The sequence below is a fragment of the Cyprinus carpio genome, chromosome A4 (genome assembly GCF_018340385.1).
Source record: "Cyprinus carpio isolate SPL01 chromosome A4, ASM1834038v1, whole genome shotgun sequence".
In the NCBI taxonomy this organism is placed as follows: domain Eukaryota; kingdom Metazoa; phylum Chordata; class Actinopteri; order Cypriniformes; family Cyprinidae; genus Cyprinus; species Cyprinus carpio.
This window is the reverse complement of record NC_056575.1, coordinates 34604070-34624720: the sequence shown is the minus strand read 5'-3', so window position 1 is coordinate 34624720 and position 20651 is coordinate 34604070. Positions and strand designations below refer to the sequence as shown.

At 38.4% G+C, this 20651-nt stretch overlaps 2 protein-coding genes and 1 long non-coding RNA gene across 4 annotated transcripts in view; 1 reads left to right on the top strand and 2 right to left on the bottom strand.

Moving 5' to 3' along the window:
- LOC109062990 (gastrula zinc finger protein XlCGF7.1-like) overlaps window positions 1–20651 on the top strand; it is a 972510-nt gene that overhangs the window by 179340 nt on the left and 772519 nt on the right. The window lies entirely within an intron of this gene.
- LOC122141069 (NACHT, LRR and PYD domains-containing protein 3-like) overlaps window positions 1–20651 on the bottom strand; it is a 39459-nt gene that overhangs the window by 5295 nt on the left and 13513 nt on the right. The window contains exons 6-9 of the mRNA XM_042746979.1: window positions 20151–20324; window positions 19868–20041; window positions 19582–19758; window positions 19299–19472 (exon numbers count right to left, since the gene is read on the bottom strand). Of these exons, the coding sequence (XP_042602913.1) occupies window positions 19299–19472; window positions 19582–19758; window positions 19868–20041; window positions 20151–20324 (699 nt within the window). The remainder of the gene's footprint in view (window positions 1–19298; window positions 19473–19581; window positions 19759–19867; window positions 20042–20150; window positions 20325–20651) is intronic.
- Window positions 6414–8880, bottom strand: LOC122140770. The gene is made up of 3 exons (XR_006157343.1): window positions 7430–8880; window positions 7229–7306; window positions 6414–7136 (listed from the first exon to the last, which is right to left on the bottom strand). It is a non-coding gene; the product is annotated as an uncharacterized LOC122140770 (long non-coding RNA).

Here is a 20651-nt window from a genome sequence, read left to right as displayed (position 1 = left end):
AGAACACATCCTTGAGGGGCACCAGTGTTGGTGGAGCAGCTGTTTGACATGAATTTTCCCAGTCTCACTAACTGTTGCCTATCTGTCAGAAAGCTGGTGATCCTCTGACAGATAGAGCTAGGAACAGAGAACTGGGTCAGTTTGGTCTGGAGGGCTGTTGGGATGATGGTGTTGAAAACCGAACTAAAGTCCACAAACAGGATCCTCACATAAGTCCCTGTTTTGTCCAGATGTTGCAGGATGAAGTGCAATCCCATGTTGATTGCATCATCCACGGACCTGTTTGTTCGGTAAGCAAACCGCAGGGGGTCCAGTAAGGGTCCAGTGATGTCCTTCAGATAAGCCAGAACCAGTTTTTCAAATGACTTCATGACGACAGACGTTAGAGCCACAGGTCTGTAGTCGTTAAGTCCTGTCATCTTGGGTTTCTTTGGAACGGGGATGATGGTGGAGCACTTCACACAACTCCAGAGATCTGTTGAAGATCTATGAAAAGATGGGGCCAATTGGTCAGCACAGGTTCTCAGACAGGCTGGTGTAACAACATCTGGGCCTGGTGCTTTTCTTCTTTTGTTCTTCCTGAAGACCTGGCGCACATCGTTTTCACTGATTTGAAGAGCATGAGGGGGGGAGAGGGGTACTGATGGAGGTGTTAACGGTTGTGTAGAGAGAAAATTTATCATTTTAAGGGAAAAATAAGTTGATTTTAAATTTCATGGCATCAACACATCTCAAAAAAAGTTGGGACAAGGCCATGTTTACCACTGTGTGGCATCCCCTCTTCTTTTTATAACAGTCTGCAAAAGTCTGGGGACTGGGGAGACAAGTTGCTCAAGTTTAGGAATAGGAATGTTGTCCCATTCTTGTCTAATACAGGCTTCTAGTTGCTCAACTGTCTTAGGTCTTCTTTGTCGCATCTTCCTCTTTATGATGTGCCAAATGTTTTCTATGGGTGAAAGATCTGGACTGCAGGCTGGCCATTTCAGTACCCGGATCCTTCTTCTACGCAGCCATGATGTTGTAATTGAAGCAGTATGTGATCTAGCATTGTCATGTTGGAAAATGCAAGGTCTTCCCTGAAAGAGACAACATCTGGATGGAAGCATATGTTGTTCTAGAACTTGGATATACCTTTCAGCATTGATGGTGCCTTTCCAGATGTGTAAGCTGCCCATGCCACACGCACTCACGCAACCCCATACCATCAGAGATGCAGGCTTCTGAACTGAGCACTGATAACAACTTGGGTTGTCCTTGTCCTCTTTAGTCCGGATGACATGGCGTCCCAGTTTTCCAGTTTTCCTTCAAATTTTAATTCGTCTGACCACAGGAGAAGTTTTCCACTTTGCCACAGTCCATTTTAAATGAGCCTTGGCCCAGAGAAAACGCCTGCACTTCTGGACCATGTTTAGATATGGCTTCTTTTTTGACCTATAGAGTTTTAGCTGGCAACAGCGAATGGCACGGTGGATTGTGTTCACCGACAATGTTTTCTGGAAGTTTTCCTGAGCCTATGTTGTGATTTCCATTACAGTAGCATTCCTGTATGTGATGCAGTGCCGTCTAAGGGCCTAAAGATCATGGGCATCCAGTATGGTTTTCCAGCCTTGACCCTTACGCACAGAGATTGTTCCAGATTCTCTGAATCTGTGAATGATATTATGCACTGTAGATGATGATAACTTCAAACTCTTTGCATTTTTTCTCTGAGAAACTACTTCCTGATATTGCTCCACTATTTTTCGCCGCAGCATTGGGGGAATTGGTGATCCTCTACCCATCTTGACTTCTGAGAGACACTGCCACTCTGAGAGGCTCTTTTTATACCCAATCATGTTGCCAATTGACCTAATAAGTTGCAAATTGGTCCTCCAGCTGTTCCTTATATGTACATTTAACCTTTCCGGCCTTTTATTGCTACCTGTTCCAACTTTTTTGGAATGTGTAACTCTCATGAAATCCAAAATGAGGGAATATTTGGCATGACATTTCAAAATGTTTCACTTTAAACATTTGATATGTTATCTATATTCTATTGTGAATAAAATATAAGTTTATGAGATTTGTAAATTATTCCATTCCTTTTTTACTCACAATTTGTACAGTGTCCTGCCTTTTTTGGAATCGGGTTTGTAGTTTAAGTCTTTGGTCCTTTTAATTGTGATGATTTTGGCTCACATTTAACGAAAACCCACCAATTCACTATCTCCACAAATTAGAATATGGTGACATGCCAATCAGCTAATCAACTCAAAACACCTGCAAAGGTTTCCTGAGCCTTCAAAATGGTCTCTTAGTTTGGTTCATTAGGCTACACAATCATGGGGAAGACTGCTGTTCTGACAGTTGTCCAGAAGACAATCACTGACACCCTTCACAAGGAGGGTATGCCACAAACATTCATTGCCAAAGAAGCTGGCTGTTCACAGAGTGCCTTATCCAAGCATGTTAACAGAAAGTTGAGTGGAAGGGAAAAGTGTGGAAGAAAAAGATGCACAACCAACTGAGAGAACCGCAGCCTTGTGAGGATTGTGAAGCAAAATCGATTCAAGAATTTAAGTGAACTTCACAAGGAATGGATTGAGGCTGGGGTCAAGGCATCAAGAGCCACCACACACAGACGTGTCAAGGAATTTGTCTACAGTTGTCGTATTCCTCTTATTAAGTCACTCCTGAACCACAGACAACGTCAGAGGCGTCTTACCTGGGCTAAGGAGAAGAAGAACTGGTCCTCTTTTCAGATGAGTGCAAGTTTTGTATTTCATTTGGAAATCAAGGTCCTAGAGTCTGGAGGAATTAATTGAGATGCACCTGTATCTAAAGAACCCTAATGTCACGATCACCAGCATCCCAGAGTATTGTTACTGCCTCATGAACTACATTTCCCAGGACCCGCTGTCTAGTCTCATTATCACTGATTGCATTCAGTTGTGTCTCATTATCTCATTACCTCTGCCTATAAAAGCGAAATCGCATACTCAGTGAATAGGTACTTAATTGCAATAAGTATTTACTTAACGAGCGCTATATCTAAACACATAAATTCAGTCATTATTTACTCACCTCCATTCTTGTGTGTGTGTGTGTGTGTGTGTTTGTTTGTTTTCCTGAACACAAGTTGATTTTGGTCAAGTTTCTCCGGCTAGTTTGTTCATACAGTATCAGTCAATGGAGCTAGTGGTGGGAAGATCGAGGCTTCGTGAAGCAATGAAACAGTTGAAGCAAATGTGCCATATTGTGTCGAAACTTCGAATCAATCCGACACCTGTCTCAACGGTGACACCTAGTGGTCACTTGCAGGTGTTGATCTGAAATAACCTTGACAAATGCCATTAAAAAATGTGGTGTTTTTATTATTATTGTATTTTTCTAATATGTGAAGCTTGTAACCTGTAAGGTTCTCACTGTGCATAATGTTATTTTGGTCATTGTGACGAGTGGGGCGGGGCCGAGAGCTGTGGAAACGGAGCGAGGCCGGTGGAGTGATTGGGAAATGAGCGACACCTGCTCCACTCACCGGTCTCGAGTCCCACAGAGGAGATTGGGAGGATACAAAAGAGGAGCGACGACAGTGAAGGACGAGAGAGGACCAGGCCTGGGCTTTATTTTGTGGTTTGGATTTTGTTTGTGCGCGGCAGTCACCCGTGAGGGGCTGACGCGCTATTTTATGTTTATTTGGTCATTTAAAGTTTTTTTTAATATTTGAGTGTTCGCTGGTTCCCGCCTCCTTGTTTTTAATGAAAAAGTCAATAAAAATAAAAAAAAACAAAAGAAATAACCACAATGACCCACAAAAACACAAAAAAATATTAATTTAAAGTACTTCTAAAGCAATCCTGTGCAACAAAGGACTTAGCCTACTTCTTTTTTAGAGATTATTTCTCCAGCCTTTGAAAAAATCCTCTCACAAGGGACACTTGTTGCTGGCATCCAAAGATATTTTTTAGCAAGGACATGCAAATGAGGAAAGATTACTGCTCTTTCTTTTCAGTAAATTAGGGGATCATGAGTTCTGGCTGTAAAAAGTCATCATGGAGGTATTTTTTTAAAGGACTTCCACTGTGGCATCAGCCTTTGTAGCATTGTGTATCCTGGGGAGGAAAGATTTCACGGAAATACGATTATCAAAAAGTTCCCATGTGGCATCACTGTCCATGTGTTTCTTCCCACTGTGTTGTGTTTCTACTGATGTTGATGGTGATGATGATGATGGGCCTGATGTTGACATTTGTAGCTCTGAATAAAAATGAAAACAGCAATTAGTAACAAATCCTACACTGACGGCATATATGAAGTATATATTATATGAATCAGATTACATAACATAACATAGACTGAAACTGCTCACCAGGAGTTGTGTTTGAAGGCATCAGCGAAGCACACTCCAGTGTGATGTGCTCTTCAGCGTCCTGGGCTTTGGCAGGATTTCCAAATGCCACATTTTTGAACCTTGGGTCCAGCAGTGTAGCCAGTGCCAAGGCTCTAAAACTCTCAAAACCTCCACATCTGGAGTACAGACCTTGCAGATGTGAGCCTATGAGCCAAAACAGGAGAAAATCATATTATTTATAATAATGACAATAATATGACAGTTATGGCCAATTACATGGGTAGTATGGTCATTGTGGCCTACCTAATTGTATAGCCTACACCTGCGTTGCATTTCCTTTTTTCTGTGCAAGCTTGTGCTGCAACATCCTGTACAGTGGTATAAGCTTTGAAGCAGACACTCTCACATCACTAGCAGACATCTCTGTTGTTGCTAGTTTGAATGGTTGCAGTAGTGACAATGATTGTTGAATAATGTCATACTCAAGACTTGTCAGGGGAGCAGTATCATTGTTTAAATTGGAAAGTGCAGCACCAACTGGCTCATGTTGGTCATACAAGCGTTGTAGCATGTCAAATGTTCTGTTCCATCTCGTCTCAACCTCCTGTATCAGTTTCAGAGTTGGTCTGCCCATCAAGCCCTGCATCTCCACAAGCTTGTCCTTTGCTTTGCAGCTGGATCTGAACAACCCCACTATCTTTCTGGCCTTCTGGCATATTTCATTGATGACTGGGGTTTGATCTATGGCCTTTTTCACAATCAAATTTAAATTATGAGCAAAACATGGGACATGGCGAAGGTGGAGTAGCTGGGTGCTTAGGGGCATGTTGGATGCATTGTCAGTCACCATGGACTAAACTTTGGAGGTTATTCCCCACTCAGCCATTAGCAAGGCTTTAGCCTCCATGAGATGCTGGGCTGTGTGGGTTTGGTAAAACATCCTTACACCCAGTACAACAGTTGCCATTTTTGCCTCTGGTGTTATGTACTGGCAAGTTACACCAAGATATCCATCCATATTAATGGAGGACCACATGTCAGCCGTAAGGCTAACAAATTCTGCCTTTTGTAGGTCTTCCATTGTCTTCTCCTTGGTTTTGTTGTATCTTTTGCTGACCATTGTTTTAAGCACCTTCCGGAATGGGAGGACATAGCTTGGATCAAGCTTGTTCACAAAGGCCCTGAAACCCTCATCCTCCACTATGGTGAAGGGTTGCAGATCCTTCACCACCATGTTTAGAAGAGCCTCATCCAATTCCCTATTCTGCCTTTTAAAAGAGAAGATAAAACATACTTTCAGACAAATACATTGAAAAAAATACAGCTTCAAATAGTGCACAGCTATTAAAAGTAGCCTACTAGTTCATTATTAGGAAACCTTCATAAACAAAGTTATGTTATGAACGTTTATGCTCAGTGTGCATAGAAAAATCAAGGGGAATGTAGAACTACAACAATTAGGAAAAGCAAAATGATGTCTTCACTGGCTGTAGATTGGGTACTCATATGTAGACCTATAAAATGTATATTCACACAATAGTATATTATATTGACAACATATTATATTATATTCACATTGAAGCTGTTTTTAACATGATTGGCAGTTGTGATTGGGACATTAGGTTGTAGGGTTTAGGTTGACACAGGGCTATGGACTTTCTAAACAGTGTCCCAACAGTTTGTTATTATATTTCAATTATAATTATATTTCAAACAATGCATACCTTGCTTAGATGGCCCAGCAGTGTCAGTAGCAGGCCTAGGTACAGGGAGAATGCAACATCATCTGCACCCTGCAAAATGGCAGGATGAGTGCTCCTCAAATGGCGCATCATGGATGATGTATTGTTGCAGTAAGCTAGCTGACGATCACAATACATACATCTCACTTTATTTGGGGTTTCCAAATGGAAATGCTCCCACACCACAGATGTACGGCATCTCTTCTGGGGAGCCTCCATTTTTACTGATCTATCTATCTATTTTAATCTATATATCTATGTATCTATCTATATTAATCTATCTATGTATCTATATATGTATCTATCTATTAATCTATGTATCTATCTATTAATCTATCTGTCTATATATATTTCTATCTATGCATCTATTAATGTGTCACTATATGTATACTCTGTCTGTCTGTAGCCTATCAGTGAATGTGTAAATTTAAATGTAAGCCTAAATATAACTAAACAAATCGCACTATAAATGTCACTATATCACCAAATATCCGTTATCTCAAAATCAAACTCCTCTCACAAAAACCCACGAGGTCAAGATGAGTTGACTTCACTTTTATACAGATGTGCGATTGTGTGGTCTGTACCCGACCGGGTACCCAAACGCTGATTCGGCGGACCATGCCACCTGTCGAAACACTTGTGAAACACTTAGAGGCCGTTGTCACGTGACTCAGTCGGCTCAGTGTTTCAAAACATCTGCACTTCGGGATCTCACAATGCTTCGGAACGTCTGTTTCGTGTCAGCCATCCCTAAATGGAGCCTGACTTTCAGATTCTTCATGACATTATTTGATGATGCTTTTGAAGCTTCTGAAACTCATTTTTATTGACTGATGTTGTATGAACAGAAACCAGCAGAACAAACTTGACAAAAATCACATCCTAAATGTCTTTTGGTCTTTCTCTAGATGCTCTCGCTGCTCTGGGGTCACTTAGGATGAAGAGACCACAGCAACATGCGGTCCTGATGAGAAAACAAGAGGAGATGCAGTGATGGAGCATTTCATTCATGGCACTTCTCCATCCTCAGTGCACACATCAGTCTGTGAACATTTCAGACCCTGAAAAGATGCACAAACATAAAACAACAGCAGTCATTTTAACAGCACAGTGTCATTTCATTTCTGTATTAGAAGTAACAAAATTATCTTACTTTATATTTTGGTTTCAGGTTTTCCTTTTTTTCCCCACAGATGCCGCTGTCACCTGCTCCACCACAAAAGCTCTGCATCTAATGTACAGCAATCAAGAATCAGAAAAGTGCTGTAATAACTCTGTTTGAAATTACAGTAATTAAAATAAACTACAACTTAAGATTTAAAAGATGTTTTATTGATGACTGTAGTGTACTCACTGAGTCTTTGATGGAAGCATTCCTTTATCAGTCTCTCTTCAGCAGATAAACACACGTGTGTCTCATGTGTCCCTGTAACATCCAGACGAGTCAGTCTCCTCTGTCATTTATCTGTGATATACTGCATTTACATGTTGAGCTAGTTGCAGATGTGTTAACTCACTTTTTATCCAACACAAATGTTCCTCAATTTATCAGGGGTACTAATGGTCAAATGATGATAAACTTATGTTTACTTTATGTAGATTTGTTTATTGACATTACTTTCATCTAAAGCAGTGTTGACAGTGAATTCTACATACAGTAATAGCGCACACACATCTCTCACTCAGATGTCTGTTCATGTTGTGATTTGCTCATCTGCAATGCTCTTAGAACATGTTCCTGTCTCATATTAAATAGACATTTCATCGTCTTTAAGATGTATATGGTTTATGTAAATTTACTTTGGAGATGTACATGTGCTTACTGGAGCTCCGCTGTTTCCTATACATAATAAAACTTGTTTTTATAGAATTATTACTTTTGTTACAAATATACTGTCACGTTACTGGCTGGCGTCTTTACATCTTAACAAATCAACAGTTTCCTCTACAGTAGCTCAACAAATATGATTTTAACACAGGAACCATGTTTTGGTTTATAATACTCACCTTTATAAACCCTCGTTGCTGCTCTCTTTTACGTTCGATGATGACGTATCCTCTCGCATGGCATCATGGGATTGAAAAGTATCCATCGATGAACACTGCAGAATCTGGGCTGAAGCAGTAGGACATCCGGGGATTTCTCGCCTACTGTTTCATGAATACTGAGGTTTTGGAACATACCTCTTTCTTCACATACTCTTTTTCCCTACTATATAGTAGGTAAGTAGGCATATTAGAACGCAAATTAAGTATATGTACGTCTGAATCTCGTGAGAATTAGAGCAATTCTAACATACTCTTTTATGAACACAGAGGATTCAAACATACCAATTCGCTCACCTACTGCTTTTTCCATACTATATAGTAGGGAAGTATGCCATTTCGGACGCAGCCACTGTCAGTGAAGTCTTGCTGTACGTCACCCTGCAGTTCTGAACAGTTCCTTGTTTCATGTTTCTTGGTTTTTGATTCCCTGCCTGTGCTTTTTGCCATGTTGTTATTGTTTGGTTGATTGCCTCTGTATGACCTTTTGCTTGTTTCTGGATTACATCTTTTGATTACCCTTTAATAAATATTGCATTTGGCTCCTCAGCTTTCATGTCTCCGTGCAGTTTGTGACTCTTAACATGTCTTTTAAGTAAAGTGCAATGGTTGAATTTATTAAGTTTCAGAGGGGATTTACTCATTTATTTTATTAGATTAGATTAAACTTTATTGTCATTGCACATGTAAGGTACAAGGCAACGAAATGCAGTCCGCATCTAACCAGAAGTGCAATAAGCAGTAAGTACAGGATATACAGTGTCTACAATATGTTACAAATGTACAATAAATATACAAATAAGGCAGTACTATGGACATAATTGACAGATTTTTTAAATACTATCAGCATGGTATACAGATAGGTGTACTATGAACATACTATACAGATGGATTATGTAGTAAGTGTATGTACACTATAAGCAGAAACTATGAACATAAGAACATAATTTACACTAGTGCAATGGACAATAAAAAAGTGCATAGAAAAATATTTCAGTGTGCAAATGGATTATTCAGTATTCTGGATGAACAGACAGTAGTGCAAGTAATAAGTGAACTGTTTTTTGTTTGTTTGTAAACCAGATTTAGTGATATACCACAATTGACACTAAGCAGGACACGTCCCTATAAATTATACAGCAAATTCAACCCCCAATAATTCTTTTTCTTCATGCTACTGTGCTGCACTCCATTATGTGCCCATTGGCTTTTTGTTTAGTTGACAAAACATTCAAAATATTTTTTTATACTGGTCTGCCTTAGCTTTCTAACAGTGCGTATCAAGTACAAAATAATTAAGATGGCAAATGTTTGGTGCATGTTGCATTTCTAAATCTATGTTATTAGCAAATTAGCTCAAAAGGGAAATCTATATAAATAATTACAATTGATTGATTAATTACAATTATTTATATGAGCTGCCAGTAGTAACTGTAGCAGAATTAAATCATCATCAACTAATCTATTCGACCAGCGAACATTTAGTGTAACTTCATATAAACTCTAAGAAAGGATATTTTCGTGGCCACAGAAAACAACCTTCTTTCAGTAGCCTAATAATGCATTAGAGCATCTAGCAAGGATCAAAATCATAAAGGGACAATTAATTTGCAAGGCAGAATCAGAAACTCATGTAATTTGTGCACAACAGTTTTATTAACTAAACACTAACACAAACTAGTCTAACAAACAAACAATCACTCATACATGGGAAAGGTCAAATGAGGCTTGATGGATGAAACCATCAGGAAAACCAGAGAATGAAGCTATGAAAAGAGTCAGTTAACCACCTGAGTAAAACCATTAGCGCTGTTTATAATGGGGTCTATAGCTTATACTAAACCTCTGATTAGTTTAGTTAAATTTACAATACTTGCATTGCCTTAGTCGTTGACGAGTGTCTGGATGCAGTCTTGGATAAAAGCCTTGATGGTTTGGTGGTGTAGGAGTCGCGATCACCTTCTTCTGGGTTTGAAGAGTGATGAACTCCAAAAAGATGTTATTCTGACTCTGTGGTGGTCGGGAGAGCTTTCTCTTAGATGGAGATGATGAAGAGCTAAGAGAGACATCAGCTGAGATCCAAGGATCGTTGGTGAATGTAAAGACAAGGCCGAAGCCTGGTGCAGACTTAAGGGTTGCAGAAGCATTCTAGCTCACATCCTCATCTTCTCGGAATCTAACCGAACCGCAGACTGACTGAGGCGGGTCACTGATGTGAGAGCTTTATCCCCTATTGAGCTCACACTGCTACATATTTCCCCCCTTTCGAACGTTGTTGTCTGTCCAAAAGACAACAGCAAGTGACGTCAAAGGTGCAGAACAATCAGACACGCACCTGCCAAACCTGGCTGGGAGACAGTGGTGGCTCTCGAGCTTCTGGTTGCCTCCAGGAATGGTTGTGGTGCCATGGTGATGTAAGCTGTAGCAAGGTGTGGGTCCTCAAGCTTGTGCAGCAGGTGTCGAGGCAGTGTCACCTGTCATCCTGAAGTGAGTTGGTCTGAGTCAGATGGTTGATTGTAGGTGTAGTTAGCCAGTAGGCTATCCGTTGTACCTGCGGTGTGGAACAGCTGGGTTGGACTCTCACTGGTGAGAGTGCAGGTGGTTCCTGGGGTCGCTGGGGGAATTATGGAGATTTTGTAGTGTGAAGAGAGTTTCAGACTACAGCTGTAGTCAAGTCCAGCTTTGTCAAGTCCAAGACCAGGACTAGTCGAGACTGAGTCCAAAGAGGTTCGAGTCCAAGTCAAGTCCAAGTCCAAAAGTTTTGAGTCCAAGTCAAGACCTAGTCCAAATGAGAGGAAAAAAAAGGATCCACTTCAAGACCACATACTTAACTACTGATAATGTATGTGATGCGAGAAACATCATATCTTCTATTCTAAGAAAATAATTTTACATTATTATTTGTAATGATCAAAAACGTAAAAAACTCTGTAGGACAGGGGTCTCCAAACTAGATCCTGGAGGGCCAATGCCCTGCAGAGTTTTCTCTCCAACTGGCCTTAACACACCTATCTGGAAGTTTCTAGTGTGTCTAGTAAGAGCTTGATTAGCTGGTTCAAGTGTGTTTAATTAGGGTTGGAGCTAAACTCTGCAGGACACCGGCCCTCTAGGACTGAGTTTGGAGCTGTAGGATCAAATTATTTTTATGTACTTTATTTACATTTTATTTACTTTATAATGCTGCTGTTTGCTGACATCATGTCTGTGGTCAAAAATTAAAAGGACTGATGCCTTGGTGCAGCGCACACACGCAAAGCTCGGGATATGATGCATGCACACGGTTAAGGCTAGAAGGGATACGTTTGGCACTACTGGACATGTGCACATAAATACAGTGTAATTTTTGTCACACTGTACAACATTAGTATTTCATTATTGTAAAGGGTAAGTTTAAGGCTGGGGTAGGTGTAGACATTAATAAAACACAATCTAACAGGTAGAAATTTAAATTAGAAACATCTAAACTTTTCAGAACGCAGCACGTGCACGGCTGGTCATGTGACAAGAATCAATGAATCTGCTCCTTCTTTTACCATAACAAAATTGAAAGCTAAGCCAAAATGGAGAAACAGCTGATCATAGCTGTACAAGGATAGCCATTTTTTAAATGAATTTATTAGCAGAGCTACTGCAAGGTTTTTTTAATCCTGGAAATCCATTTAACCTTTGCTGAAACTTCTGCATCTTCATGGAGAGCAGGCCTCATTACTTAGCAATGGCAGACGCCACGGAAGTGAAAGCATAGAGCGCAGACTACAGAGTGCTTTGGAAAAAAGGAGAAATCAGCGCGCCTAGTATCTTCCACACGTTTTCAGCCACGACATGCAAATGTGGTTTTGTTTTGAAGGAGAAAAAAGCATATTACTGGACTCGGTCGAGACCAACGAGAACATTTGGCGAGTCCAATGACCAAGTCCGAGACAAGTCCGAGTGCAAACACCAACAAGTCTGAGACAAGTCCGAGACGATAGAAAAATGTCTCGAGACCGGACTCGAGTACTACAGCCCTATTTCAGACTGGTCTAGTGATGGCGCCAGGAGGGCACCAGGTGGTTGTTAGCCCTCTGTGTAGCTCGAACGTAACTAGAAATCTGATGTTTGTGGTGTCGCTTTGCTCTTGTAGTGGCACCGACTTGAGCTTGCCTGAGTTGTGTTGGTAGAGGTTTTGCTGTTGGGCATGTGGGCCCGTTGCTCCATCCAATGTTGTCTGGCTGCTTCTGGGGTGTCGCCTGGTTTTAAGGGATGCTCCTCCCTTGGAGGGGTCTGATGTTGTGTTGCGTCAGGCAAGGAGTCAGAAGTTTGTCCTTCCCAGTACCACTCAGTTGAGTTTAGTTTAAGCTAGGAGATATGATTAAGCAGTTGTCACTTGTTAAAAGGAATGCTGCAGCAGGGTCATAAAACCTAAGGGGGTCTGTTAGCTAAGCTAGCAGGGGCACATCAAACACCTCAAGGTATATAAACAAACAAGAGAAAGTGTTTCTAGTCTTCTCAGGGCCTATAGCATAATGAATGGTAACTGTACCTTATGTAATAGCCTTGTGCTGAGAAGTAAAGGGGTAGAGCAGAGACAGGAATTAGGCTACTCATAACCTGTACGGCTCATTAAAGATATGACAGTTGCTAGTGTAGAAGAATTTCAGTGATCTTAATTCAATATAATACATAGAATTATGCCTATTTGTAGGAAGAAATTATTCTACTATTATCTACTATTATTATTTAAAGAGACTGTGTGACTAACTGTGTTAAAGGCTGCAGTAAAAACAGTGAACTATTTTAAAACTTGAAGACCCTGCATATATGGAAAGAATCTGTTCAGGACCAGAAATATATACATGACAGCTATAAGCTATATACATATAGTAGGTTGATAACCAAAATGGGTAATACTGCCGCGTGTACCGCCGCCGCAGGGCCGCGGCGTTAACTGCAAGTAAAATCATTCGCGAAACTACCGCCAGGTAGCGCAAAGCGACGGATTGTGAACTGAATTGTAAAATGAAAGAAAGACGTAAAACAACAATAACATTATAATATACATTATAACATCCTTAAAAGCCATTAAAAAATAGGACAGTCTTAGGCTATATATATATGGATTAAAAGCTAAATGTTTTCATTTCGGTTCATTCTTGGTTAAAAAAAATAATAAATAATCTTCAGGTTTCATTTGCAGAGCAAAATGAGAACGGTTCAGCATTTACAAATAATTCTTATTCACTCTGTTATTATTCTTGATTCTTCAAACTGCTAACACTTTGCATTTTTGAATTATGCCTTTACTGTGTGACCAAAAATTGCGAATTGTGAATTTGATCGCGCTGGTGCCTCACGCACATATTCATTGGAAACAGCAGTCGTTCACCGAGCCATGCGGCGCCAGCAGCAGTCCACTTTGGCATATTTTTGCTCATTATGATTTATTTTTATTTTTTCGTCAATACTGAAACACGTGTGAAATCCAAAGCCTATTTTACCCAATGAATAAGAGTTTAGCTTCAAATGGGCAACATGTTTGGATTTGTCCCGAATGACAGAGATAAGCCCAGCCTTACCTTATGTATCGCTTTAAATTATTTTTAATTATTATTTTTGTTTTGTTTATAAGCCTATATTATTATATACTGCAATTATATTTATCCATTAGAATTATATATTTGTAATTCTTGTTCTTTTCTGATAAATTTGTTGAATTTAAAGGATTTCTTGTAAAGTGAAGGGAACTAAAAATATCCTGTTGGTACATTAGCCTATAGCATTATTAGGCCTGCCGTCATTATTTCTGAATGTAATAAAATGCAACTCTCACAAACTTAATTTATTTTTTAGCGTGTTAAAAAAAATAGCAGCAAACGAAAATTGGCGATTAATCGGTTAAAATGTGTTACTGTGGGTTAACAAATTTACATTATATACTTAGGAACAGAGTATGGGCCTAATCTAAGCTATGTTGTTAACTATTTACAAGTTTCGTGTAGCTATAATTTTATCCAGCTTTATTTTTCCATTGCATCCGAAAATGACTTTGTGCACGCATTCACTCCGCGCGCTCAAGCTGCCTCCCGCGATGCTCAGCTGTGGACGATTTCAAAATGTTTGATATAAAGGTTGCTGTCACATATTATATACAGGAATTGTTCATAAAAAATATATATATATTGTTAGTTTTATGCTAACATGCAATCAAGATCTTCAGATACTATATAAGATACAAGTTCATTTAGACTATTTAACATGCACTGTGACATTTTACCGTTTCAACTTATAAACTCCTTAATATTTTAAAGTCAGTTTAATAGTATTGAAATTCAAGTTAAATATGGTATTTAAAAAAAAAGGTTTTAATTGCTTAAACTATTTCTATGAATTAATAATATGTTATCATGACTTTTTCATCATATTTTTTTACGAGCTGTATTCGTTTTCCATTTCAGAAACCAAGCACACACTTTTTTTTTCTTTTTTAAATCTATTAATCGCTCACATAGCTCTAAAGGTTTTATTTTATTTTTTATTTTTTTTTGAGGAACGTGCCACTGTCAGGGGAGTCACATCATCATTAGAGTTGCAAATTAACTTCAGAAATGGAAAATAAGGGCTAATAGAGGCTCTTTCTTTTATTCTTTATTTATAATGTTTATTCTTGAAGAAAATAAGTATTTACTCTTTAAAAAAATAAGGGAAAGAATAAAGGACAATCCAAATATTTGTAATGTACAATAATATAGGCCTATGTCTGTCCATTGGATTTTAAAGCATAACAACTGAAGGTCTATGAAACGTTAGCCTATGAAGCATTTTTTAAACAATGGCACTTAAAGTTTTCAACTAAAATATTATTTCAACCATATAGCCTGTGAATAAATAAAATGCATACTTTTCAATGAAAGAACACTGAGAGTGTAGGTTGCTTCTGGTGTTTGGATTTGTACTTCAATATAATGAGCTCCAAGTTTAAGACTAGCCTAGAGTGTTTTTTTTTACTCTCTATTTAACAGCATTAGCTCAATGAAATATGTCTTTCTTCAGGTAGACTGAATGTTTTCCCGCCTTGCTAAATGTTGGGCTCATGATCAATGAGTTGTATTCGCCTCAAACTGATTTGATAAAATCCGTGAAGCTGGGTCAGTTAGAGCTCGCACTCTCTGTGAAGCGGGAGCAGCAGACGGAGGATTCCTCTTGGTCTTAAAGTCTTCCTCAAACGCCTACGTTCACAAATAACAATGATTCTCTCAAAAATAATGATTAATTATCAATTGAGAATTTGTTATTATTTTGGTCTATTGATAATAATAATATGGGCTGCGGGAAAATAATGACTAAAAAGAGTAAGGCTGCTGTGAGTGCAGGCATGTTTCAACCAGTAACATGATATAAAACACCGTTCCTCTCAGCCAAAAAACAGACCGACTTCAGTTCAGCTGGAGGGGGCTGGGGTTTGGGGTAGTTCTGTATAACTTGTGGGGGTCGAGATAAAGGTGTGAATCTCTTGGTCTTTCATATGGACACAGTCTTATGAGGGTTTCAAACATGCAGAACAGGTTTTTAGGACATATTGGTTTTAAAACAACTTTAAAGAAAGGTTTAATCCACTTCAGATGTTGACTACTGTATAGCGCAATAAAGTTTATTAGTTATTATAACTTAATTTCAGAGGAAGTTGCCTTGACTAAAAAAAAAAAAAAAAAAAAAAATCAGCGCTCATTGATACCAGAAACACTGCTCCGCACTCGCTCAGTGGATAAAGTTGAAATGTTATGTTCATAATGTAGCCTATAACAATAAAATAAATAAATAAATAAAATAAAATAACAGGAGAGTTTCAAAGGGGATTAGGCTATTGTGTGCAAACTTTTTTTTCCTACCAAACACCAAACTAATAACATTGTCAGCATTAAAAGGTATAATTGCTGCTTTCTGTTGTGCAAATTTTGTTTGTGATGAAAATAAGAGTACATTTTCGTCAGTTATTTTATCTACAGATCAATGCATTTCTTACAGATTTCAAAATCAGTTACAGATGAAGCCGCACTGTAAAATTACATTTGTTTGAATGCATTACTGCGACAGCGATTGCGTGTGAATGTGCTGTATCTGTTTAAATCATGCTTTAACCCGAAAATAATCAGTAAAAGGAAGACAAACTCCACTAGCCTGACTATTGCTCTATCGCCACTATCGCTCGACTATTGCCGTCATTATAACCTTCTGATCAGAGAGAGTGTGTATCAAGTTATAGCTAAATATATTTATCATGTGAATTATTGCTAAATATGCAGTTATATTACAGGCTGTTGGCATGAATTGTACCAGTGATGGAGCGGTGCTGGAGCGAGTGAAAACCATGACGCTCCGACTTTTAAAAAATCCTCTCCTGGCTCCAGTCAGAATAACACTGCACTGCTCATATACTCTGCTCGGCAGCGTGTCTCAAATGCGCGGGGGAGGGTTGAGCCCAATCAGAACTACGAGCCCTGAGTGGAGCGTCAGCCGTTTTATTTTGTTGTGTCCATACAATATTTTTTAGAGTGTGAAATATAAATTTTCACAGAATGTAGACTATTCATGAACAATATATTGAAGTTTTTTTAAATCCCAAACAGAGTCCAGACATCAGTAAAGTATCCGTTTATGAACATGTTTTATAGGCTTTTTTTTTACAGGCATATATTTTGTAGACTTTATGTGATTTAAAATGCACAAACCAGAAACACAATATCTGCAGAGAAGGGTTGACCATTCTCAAAACATAAAATATCAATTTTATTTCAATTTTCGTTTTTGTGTTTCAGAGGAAAAATCAGTGTTAAGGCATCTCTCCATTACAGACCGTTCTGAAAGAAGAATTTATGCAACGCGTATAAAATGCTTTAAAAACTTTAACAGAGATGACTAGAGGGTGTTTAATAGATCTGCCTCCCACGTAAGATTTTTCTATTTACAAGTCGTTCATTTGTCATTATTCATTGCATTATTCAACTAATCGCAGGTTTATAATAAATTTACATCTATAATCCATAATGAGCCTTATATATTCCGCGCTCAAGCACATGCATTAAGTTTGCCACAAAGCACAGGCAGAAGTAGCCCAATAATTGTGAAAAAGGAGACATTTTAATTATTTATTAATAAACAAATGTTTTCTCGTTGGCTGCAAGATGAAATTCACAGTGCTCGCTCTCTCCACATGGACGCACATTTAGAGAGAAATGCAACCTTCACAGATTACATAATGCTTTCATTCTAAATTGATTCGTTTAAAAGACATTTCAAGCTTTCTGTAGATATATTTTTCATGTATGTTAGACACCACAATTTAAGTAAATTCATTTTCAGGAAAAAATTCAAGTGATCGAGAGGGCGCCTCCCTGTCATGCATGCTTAATAATAATTTTCGCACAAACACTTGAATATGAATAATAATTCACATTTTGCATATGCATTACAAAGCAAATATTTTTTTTTACATGCAATTATCCAAAATAAAACCAAACAAGATTTATAATTAAGATAAAATATGCAGACAAATAAGTTTAAATGCTGCGAGCACTCAGCATCACGCGCGCCAAGCAAATCTTGCACTGATATTTTACAGAATATTATAAACCTGCATTTAATGTGGCTACAATTTATTTATTTTTTTTTACTTAAATTACAGGTAAATTAACTAAATAAAATCAAAGAGAGGTAGAATAAAGTCAAAATAAAATAGCACAAATAAAACCAAAGTATTTGAGGAGGGGCCAACCTAACTGAATCCAAAGAGAAGGTGATAGCATAAACAGGAAGTGAAACCAGGAGTGAGGGGGAGAGACAGAGAGGTTTAGAGAGTGAAAGATTATTGGTTTTTAATCAACTTTAGTCAAATGTATTTGTAATCAACTGTAGCCAGCTGTCTCTGTTTACAAAAGTGTGAACCAAATGGCACATATAATTAGCCTCTTAGGTCAACATCAGATCAGTGAATGGGCTCTCCATGGGAGAGATCCTATCAAGTCATCATAAGGTTACACTATCATTGGCTCTCCATGGGGTGTTATTGTATTGTTTGTAGCACATTTGTTACCAGGTATAAAGGTCTGGTCTCACAGACAGTACCTTGGGTTAAGATTGTTTGAAGGATAACATGCTAACAACACTGCTGAGGAACTGCTACACTGCTACCTTCAATAAATTCTTCTCCCCACAAGAACTTTGGTCAAGCTTACTTATTTTATGTATTAGAGAAATCTAGTACATTGGCGAGCCATCCAAACTACTGCTCAGCCAAATACAGCAAAATCTAACAAGAGCTTTAGCCCCTATTGAGTTCACACCTCCGGGTGGTCACAGAGCCAATGTTGACTTTCACTTTTGGAGGGAAAGTTTACTACTCTTTGTCTTAAAGCATGGTATTCTGCATATGTAATTTGATTGGGTGTTGATGCAAAAACTACTAAAAATTCTTAGAACACTAATGTGTTGGATGGGTATAAACATATAATATACATTCTCAATTAGATCATCCAAAGACGAATTCATAGAGACCAAACATGGTATATGTAAGGTTACATGAATGAGTGGTTCTATCATAAGCATGCATAAAACAGTATACAATACAAAAGACAATATACAAGAACAGCAATGATATACACAATGACCTGAAGGACATGTGTTTTCATTTTAAAGAAAGGTTTTTCTATGAATTAAGAGTCCATTTTTATAGCAGTATGTGTCTGTTTCAGAGAGAACTGAGTAGGAGGAAGATTCTCTCTACATACTTTTAGATCATCAAAGTTGATCTGATCTGGCTGAATTGTCCTGGTTGCCATGGTAACCAGGGGCCAGGTGTCATTCACAGACATCCTGGCACCCAGAGTGGTCTGTGATTATTTGTTAATCTAATGAATAATTGATTTGTTAAATCTAATGAAAAATGGTGTGTCCGATTGGTCCAAATGCTACAATGTTATAAGTGACCGAAACTCTCAGCACTTGCATGAGATGGAGTTTGTGTGGAGCAGCATTTACTGTGGACCAAGCCACTCAGAGACACTGAAAACACTGGATCAAGAGCTGTTTGCATGTAAATTAAAATACTGCCATGCTGTTTATTTATTTCAAATTATATCACAAGCTTTACAACTTGATAAACACACTGAATATTGTGTTCATTTATTTGATTGAGAACCATTTACCTCAGTATCTCCAGCTGACAGTTTGGGCTCTTCAGTGCATCAGAAAGAAGTTTCATTCCTGAATCCTGCAGGTCATTGTTACTCAGGTCCAGCTCTCTCAGGATGGAGTTTGATGGTTGTAGAGCTGAAGACAAATTTCCACAAGACTGAGCAGTGAGATTACATCCACATAGCCTGTGTAAAGAACAAAACAAACAGTAATATATACTGTTACATCACAAGCTTTACAAATTGATAAACACACTGAATATCGTGTTAATTTATTTGATTGAGAACCATTTACCTCAGAATCTCCAACTGACAGTTTGGACTCTTCAGTCCATCAGAAAGAAGCTTCACTCCAGAATCCTTCAGGTCACTGTTACTCAGGTCCAGCTCTCTCAGGATGTTTGAGTTTGAGGATTGTAGAGCTGAAGACAAACTTCCACAAGACTGAGCAGTGAGATTACATCCACATAGCCTTTGTAAAGAACAAAACAAACAGTAATATACATTGTTACATCACAAGCTTTACAAATTGATAAACACAATGAATATTGTGTTAATTTATTTGATTGAGAACCATTTACCTCAGAATCACCAACTGACAGTTTGGACTCTTCAGTGCATCAAAAAGAAGCTTCACTCCAGAATCCTGCAGGTCACTGTTACTCAGGTCCAGTTCTCTCAGGAAAGAGATTGATGATTGTAGAACTGATGACAAACTTCCACAAGACTGAACAGTGAGATTGCATCCACATAGCCTGTGTAAAGAACAAAACAAACAGTAATACATACAGTTACATCACAAGCTTTACAAATTGATAAACACACTGAATATTGTGTTAATTTATTCGATTGAGAACCAATTACCTCAGTATCTCCAGCTGACAGTTTGGACTCTTCAGTCCATCAGAAAGAAGCTTCACTCCAGAATCCTTCAGGTCATTGTTACTCAGGTCCAGCTCTCTCAGGACAGAGTTTGATGATTGTAGAGCTGAAGACAATCTTCCACAAGACTGAGCAGTGAGATTACATCCACATAGCCTGTGTAAAGAACAAAACAAACAGCAATATAATTTGTTTACTTATTGTGTTTATTACATACACATAGCCTGTGTAAAGAACAAAACAAACAGCAATATAATTTGTTTACTTATTGTGTTTATTTATTTGGTAGTGTTTGTAATCTGGAGCACAGATGACTTCCAGAAAGCTTTCCCCTGGAATCCTACTGTGAAAGTGATACTGAAGTAAGACATACACACCAGGAGATGTAAATCTAGGGCTGTTAAGATCCTCAATGATCAGTGAATATACTGGACAATAAACACACTGCACTTTAGAGATTCTGGTTTTTAGCTTAGCTAGCTA